The 7875-nt window shown below is 39.7% G+C and overlaps 1 protein-coding gene across 2 annotated transcripts in view; it reads right to left on the reverse strand.

The window, feature by feature from the left end:
• Positions 1-1754, reverse strand: part of esamb (endothelial cell adhesion molecule b) — a 73553-nt gene extending 71799 nt beyond the window's left edge. Inside the window, exon 1 of one of the 2 annotated variants that reach the window (XM_030403752.1) lies at positions 1251-1754. In XM_030403752.1, coding sequence (XP_030259612.1) covers positions 1251-1461 — 211 coding nt within the window. In that variant the 5' untranslated portion in view covers positions 1462-1754. The remainder of the gene's footprint in view (positions 1-1250) is intronic. The other variant, XM_030403761.1, reaches the window with a different exon arrangement.
• Positions 1755-7875: the final 6121 nt, after the last annotated feature.

The following is a 7875-nucleotide window of genomic DNA, read 5'->3' on the forward strand; positions in this document are numbered from 1 at the left end:
AAGTGAGTTAAAGATGGATACACTGCCCCCATTTTTGTCTCTTTTCCAGTGCCGCTCTTCAGTGAAACTTTGTGTGAACCAAACAAATCCTGACATAAAAGACGCACGCCGTAACAATCTCTGATTTCCACACAGGAGGAAAGCCAACATCTGGTAAGAAATGGTGCAGCAGCACAGTTGACAGCAACAAGATTGGCCGAGCCAGTAGAAGGAGAGGCTTGAGGGCTTCTTTGAGTCGAGCCTGAATGATGCCGAAATGTGAGCTGATAAGAAACAAGCAAATTATGGCGATTTAACAAATCTTGTCAATTTTTTTCAGGTTTGTGTTTGTGACTGTGTGGTGTGAGAGCATCCAGCTGGAAATAACTCTCAGTTTTGGCTCCAAATAAGATGATTAATGGAGGGATATTGTTAACTAAAAGCAGCACGAAACATATCAATCGTAATGTTTCTTTTAGCCAAACATTTGGAGTTATTTTGCTCGGTCAACCATTGCATCCATCCTCAACAACGTGCGTGCAAGCCATACCAGCGTGTCCATCAAGTGACAGCTGTGATTTCTTGTCCAGAATCTTTAAAATGACGTCTCCCCGCTCTTCCAGGTAGTCTTGTGTGCTTCGTACGTTATTTTTACCCTCACTCACAAGGGACAATAACCATCAAAGAGAAGTCAAAATAAAAAGGAACAACATTCGACTTCCTTGAATTTTCAGAGCTCACTCAACCGTGCGACAACATTATGCCCTCTTAAGACGGAGAGTACTCCGCTGTGTGCTTTAAAAGGGGACCTCTGGTAGAGAAACCACGAACACCAGCAGCCACAGCAATAAAAATTACATGTTTCATGGATTGTCAGCTGCGCCTGTTCCTGCATTTGGATTCAAAAATGGGCTTGAGGAGGGAAGAAAGGAGGGAGGTGGGGTTTTGTACAGATTGACATCATTGACAATCAGTGCTTATTTAATATGTTTTATCGTACTTTACTGGCTTAAATCGCATAATTAACCTTTAACGCTCAACATCAGCTTGCTTTTTATGGATTAAGTTGCATAAAAAGAGAAGTTTTGTTGTGTCTTTATTCACCAATAAACTCAAATGTGGAGTTTGATGACAGGAAAAACCCTAGAAATTACATGAAAAGCACATTTTACGAGATGAACCTCGTCGGAGTTGTTTTTCTGTGGACTCTGGGGTGTCATCCTACCTCTGACAGCAGCTTTACTCCCCGTCGAGTGAATTAATTGGCTTACCTTGAAGGATCCACATTAACATCAGCGTGGCTCGGAGTCTTGTCTTTATCTCCATGGCGCAACATCCAGCGCAGAGGGGAGCTTCCTTCAAAGTTGAGCCCGAGCCTCTCTCCTCGCTCCTCGGCCACTGCCTCCTAATTGTCTCCAGGTAACAATTAACAGAAAGCAGCGAGGAGACGTCCGCACACGAAGCCGCCTCTCCTCTTCCCATCCCGCCTACAAGCTGCGGCTGACATGGCGGGGTCGCACCGGAGGCTCCGCTCGCCTTCACGTTGTTAAAAAAAAAGAAGAAGAAAGAAACCAACAGGAGGACAGGAAGCGTGCAGGTTCTTCTGTCTCTTCTCTCTTCCTTTATTTATGTTGAAGACACTTCTGCTGTCCGGCTGCACTTCAAGCATGTGTCGCTCCTCTCCTCTCCTCTCGCCGTGCACCAGAGGACTGAGGGAGCTTATTCACCTGCCTGCTGCTCTGTGACGCCCCCTGCCAACGAAACACACACTGCACCCCCGCACTGAACACACATACACACACACACACACACACAGACACCGTAGCCTCTGTCAGGCTGCTGCACAGGTGAGTGGATTTAAAGGTAGTGTCTGTAGTTTAATCGGAAGAGACTGATTTTTATGCCCTTATAAACTGAGTAAACAAAGTGACCTTAAAGGACAATACAGCTTCATGCTGTTTTACTTTGTTTATATAAGGCGGACCCCGCCACCTTTTTAGCTTAAGACCTAATTTTCCTTAATTATTAGTTATGGGGAAAAAAATATATTTCTGAGTTTGTAATTTTTCAACTTATTGCTACTGTAAATATCATAATTCTGACCTTTAAGCTGTGACCTATGATATTGAGACATACTGAGACTAATTCACCTATTATGACTTCTACTAGACAATGTGTTTTTTTGGTTTTGTAAGGTTCAACGACTCTACATGAAGAATATTTATACAAGTTTTACCTTTACCTTTCACCAAGACTTTGAGACTGTGCTGCCATGTTTATCCTCTGAGTTGTTGACCTCTGGCATCTCTTATTCTCATTCATTTCTCCTAGACAACTATGAGATCTATGTGAGACCAAAGTGAGGCTGTGGCTGATTTCTCCTGTTTCTCAATTGTTTCTCCTGAGAAACAGGTGCAGAAAATCTCAACTTGGGTTCCCTGTAAGTTTCAAAGGAGATCTCATCAAGCTCTCAATTAAGTTTCAGAATGTCTCCCCATTGCTGGAAAGGAGCAAGGTTTGAGCGGTAAAGTCTCAAGTCTCACCTATTGCTCCTAAGGAATTTAAGGGAGAAACAAATGAGAAATGTTTGCGACCAAAAAAGACTACAACGAGACTGAAATGAGAACTCTCACTGAGCTCCTTTACGGCTCCATAGCCATAAAGGAGCAAGCTTTGAGCAGTAAAATGTTCCTCTGGGTTATTGTTATTATTATCTTACTTATTTATTTGTCTATCCTTTATATATAGCTATTTAAATGTGATTTCAGATGATCAGTCATATAGTCACAAGTGATCTGGTGTTTTACTGTTTGTGTTTTCATTGCTGTCTGTATCTTCTTGTAGATGTGTATTGTTGAGTTTGTCCTGTCTTTTTATTGTATTTGTTGGATAATTTGATGCATTTTTCAACAGACTTGAAATACTTGGCAATGCATGTTTGATCCCTCATTCAAATGTAGTTGGTTATTTCTGATTATGGTTACAGCAGCTTACAGGTTTTATGTTATATTGGTGTAATTAAAACAGCATATTCCAATATTCATCTGTCAGGACAAATTATTTTATACAATTACAATCAAGCTTCTTCTAGTCTAAAATCCTTGTATTTTCTTTTTCATGAAGGGTCGGTGTAACTGATGATAGTAACATTTGTGTGACACCTTAAACCGTGATATTATCCGAGATTGTTTTGTGATCGTCTCTAAGAATTTTAGTACTGTTTTGTGTTTCCATTGTCCCCTCGTGTTGAGTCAGTTTGTTTGAGTCTCATACTTGTGTGTGCACACTGTTCTCTGAGGGCATTGCAGATATTATTTGTATCATGTTCGCCCTTTGCGTTGATATTACTACTAAAACTGATGGAGGAAAAATAATGATTTTTACTGACAAGAAATAACAAACCAGCATATAAAGAAATAACACAAGACAATAACAAGTTAAACTGTTACACACGATACGTTTCCTCTTTTAAACTAACAATAGAATTAAATACTTGTATTGTAGAGTGTAACAGCTGTAGAAAAATGACACAATCCACATATAGATTCCATATAAACTTTTGCTCTCACTATGGTATTTGTTCTGCCACTGGGCTCGATTTTTCTCGCAAAAATGAAGGACGTAAAATGAACAAAAGAAGCATGTCTGCCATTGCGCAACAAAGACAAGAAGAGGCATTGTTTTCTACAGTCACTATCCCCAGGTAATAATGAAACAGCTGGAATAAACTCTGCACTGTAAAAGAATAGAAGAGAACTCCATTGATGGAGGAGACAAAGAAGGCGAGGAGGGAAAGTGATAGAAATGAAGTTAAACACTAGTGAATGGACGGGCATTCACTAAATGTTGTGTCAGAGTCTGTTCCCTCGTTGGTTCATGTTTCTTCTAACCTTAAAACCGGCATTCTTTCTACTAGATCAGTAAGTAAAATAACCTGCCCGCATATTAAACAACCAGGTGACTCACTTTGCCTTTTCATTGCACTGAGATCAGGGTTTCTAGGTCAAATTGGCATTCTTTCTGTAGTGGTTTTCTTTTTTGCTTTGGAAAATAGCCAGGATGCTAACGGTAGCCATGTTGCGCTTATCTGGCTGTTACGCTACAAAATGCTCCACTATGTTGTCGCTGAGGTTGTGTGTCTCCTGTTTGGTGCTGAGCAGGTCCTGTACCATGCTGTGCACTGCCGCTGAGAGACAAGACTGAACTAAAACTATAAAGTTGCAGGCCGGAAAACCAAAACAATGAGCTGAAAACACTACAATGCTCCACAGACCAGATGGGAACTGCAGAGTCGTGAGATAATCCTCTGTGGGTTTTGTCATCTTTCATGCACATTTGTCATTTTAACTATTGTTTTCTGATTTCAACAGCTTTATGTCCATTGCTACATTAAAAACAAGTAAAAAGGGTAAAATGATATTGATTTCCTGTTAAAGGGGACAAATTTGTCTTTTCTGTGTCACATCGTATTACATCTGGAAACATTAAAAATAATGAAAAACTCCCTCAGTCCAACTCTTAAATACACTTAGCCAGGTATAAATGTAATGTCAAATCCATTATAATGCATTAGCTGTTATATTACAAAGTGTAATTCAGGGCAGAGTCGATGTCACCGGTAAAAGTCTCACAGGAGCACATTGTGCAGCCACTTACACGAGAGAACAGGAGCTGCTGCAGGATTTTACATTGTAATGTAAGTCTGAGTCCCCGCTCAGCTCACAATAAATGGGTCGTCAGGTGAAATATTTATGCAGGTGGGTCGATGTGTTGTATTTTTAATGTCATATAATGGATTTATTACATGATATTAAGACTCACATGTTTCCTGAGAGCATCACGCCTCAAGTTCCCAATTAAAACGCGGATGAGGACGCCAGACTCCGGTCACGACACACGAGGACAGACGAGAGGATCCTGTGTTGGTTTGTTTTTCTGATCTGCTTTGATATAGCTTCCTTCTGACAGGCAGTTATAATCCTGACTTATTAATGTCACTCTCATATTGTGGAACCTGCTGTCCCCTGTCCGCTCCGATTGTTGTCAGATTGTAGGGTTAAACCTGGTTCAGTTTATGCTGAGAGGAAACACGAGTCAGACTAATGAGCATGAAACATTTTATGAATTATTCTGAGCTTGCCAGGGTGTGTAGGGACAAACTGTGCATTTAACACTTTATATTAGAGTGAAATTATTTAGTGTATTGAGTGAGGACAATAGTAATATACTTAAAGGTGCCAGTACATACAAGGGAAGAAGACACGACCTTAAAGAACAATAACTTGGTGATTTAGAGTAAATTACACTGAGGTGTAGGTATTTTTGTAATAACAGAGTACCCTAATTAATAATTTTGGAGTACAGTCATGTGATTACTGGGTAACAAGGCAGAGAAATTGGGATAAGATGTTATTTAAGGGTGATAAAGTAAAAGATAAAGTGTTCCTATTATTTTGAATTCGGCTAAAAAGCACCTCTCTGAAACATCACAGAGTTCATGATTTTCTACCCAATAAACTGTCAATTAAACTCTTAGAAAATGACTTAATGGAAGCAACATGCAATCTTAGGTAAGTAGGTGATGTTTTAAGTATTAAAATGATATTTATAACTGAAGATTTGTGTCCGTTGGAAGTACTTCAATTTCTCTGAGCTTCAGGAAGATTAACACAAGTCCAGCTCGAAACAAACGAAAAAATAACATAAATGTTTATTTTTGTAAATATCCTGTAGACTCAAATATGAACATGCATTTCACCGATTTTTGAAAATTGAGAAATGTGACTGTTTTTAACTAATTTGGATGTTTTTGGAGGAGTTTTTGTGTTTAGAAACAAAAGCAACAGATGTGTTTCAAGAGAAGCTAATCTCTCATCAACATGGTTTCAGTATACGTGTTATCCTCTGGTTCTCCAGCTTGAACTCTGTGTATTTCCCACCACAACATCGCCTTCACGTCTAAATTTCGCGTGCAAGTGTGTGTGAAAAATGTCTAAATCTTGGAAAACTTGTACATTAGAAACTGGATGTCACTGCTATGTGTGAATAATTGATTGCTTAAGTGTGAGAGAGGCGCTAACATGAATCTGCACAGCTTGCATGTTCAGGGGCCGCCTCGACTCTGTTCCCCTCCGACGAGCTACATTTCCAGCAGGTCAGGTAGAATCTGGGAAGGAATTCAGCAGAAATGTTACTGACTGCTCCACCACCTGTGCTCTAATGCAGGGGCTGAAAAATGATTTACGACCGCAGAAAAGACACTGAGGTGACAGAATCTAATCTGCACTGGTTGGCATTTTGGTTGGAGGCATGTTTTCGGTATCTCTCTGATTTGTGTCACTTTCTGCAGTTATCTATATGATAAAAAAATACTCCCTGCAGTCTCCCTGAATGCATCTATTGTTGAAGCTGGCCAGGATGCTGTTATCTCGCTGTCAGATGCTGGAGGATGAAGCTTAGCCTTGACGGTCTACTCCTTGATAGCATGACTGGACTTCTTTGTACAGACCATTTCCTCCGTGCTGTACTCTGTTCCACTGTACTTTACAGTGTCTGAAAAACAACCAAAATGATGGATTACGGCTGTACAGCAAAAGTGCAAAGAGTTCAGATTTGTTGATTGTCTTTTGTGCCACCTAGTGGTCCACACCTGCAGCACCGGCGTCTCCCAGCCCCCTTTTTAATCATCAACCTCTACTACCTGCTTCTTTTTGCAGTGTGTCGGCTGCAGATAAGAAACTGCGAACAGGTCAGCAGTCCCTCCTCAAGCTAATAAAGTCTGACAGACAATCAGTCACACTCATGTTTGTGTACCTGTTGGCAGCTTCACTCCTGACCTGCTCGTCTTTGGACAGAGGGAGGAAACACCCAGAGGAAATCCACGTGAGAGCACGATGTCAAATGTAATGTCCTCATAGAAAAAGGTGTTTTTCTTGACAGGTTCTGACCACTGACGCAACGTATTTCTGGTTTAAAAGGATAAAAAGATCCTAATGTGGGAAAAGTCAAGTTTTTTACCAACCTTAATCTTAATTAAAAAATCATCTTTATTGTTGTCAGAGTCAATTTCTCTTGCATTTGAAAATATAATTTTGTCTTTGTACAGTTTAGGTTACGTAGGTTTGAAGGATAACACGGTTAAGTCTGTCTCTCTATACATCCTGTCCTTTCCACCCTGCCTAAAATGAGAAGTAACATTCACAGTCTTACTCTCAGCGGAGGATCATAATCTTAAAAATCAAGTCCATTAACATTTTATGAACCTACACCTTTATGGAAAATTGCGGGGCTGAAGTTAGAATTGCTGATATTAATTCAAACCGGACAGGCCTCGTGTAGAAGTTAAACTTTTTACAACACCCTGAGGTGATTGGATCCCTTATCTTGCTGAAAACTTCTGTAATGTGACACTATCATATCCATTTTTGCGGCTTGTTAACATTTAAAACTTTGCTGGAGTCTCTAATGGCATCAGTTTTGAAACCAAAATAACTCAGAAAAATACTGAAGAGGTCAAAACTTCTGCAGCACTTATAGTATAAAGAAATCCTTTTATTCAACAATATAGCAATACAGTCTTTGCTAAACACGTTTTGGGGGAGTTTTGACCTCCTCAGACTTCTCCGTACACCTTGGAAGTATATGAATTTAAAAGCTCAAGAGTATGTAAGTCAACAAAATAAATTAAAGTATAACAGTAAAAGCAGTTGACATATCTTGCAGCCAAGATGGGCTTTGTCTTTGTTACATTATTATCTTATAGATGATGCAGGAACATAATTTGCCTGCTGTAGATATAATTGAATATTGTATCTGGCTGCAATAATGTTAATTTTAATCATCTTTAATGCTGTTGGTGGTTTAGTTTCCTGTCTATCAATGTGTTTTGTACATACA

This window comes from Sparus aurata, chromosome 2 (assembly GCF_900880675.1).
Source record: "Sparus aurata chromosome 2, fSpaAur1.1, whole genome shotgun sequence".
Classification (NCBI taxonomy): Eukaryota; Metazoa; Chordata; class Actinopteri; order Spariformes; family Sparidae; genus Sparus; species Sparus aurata.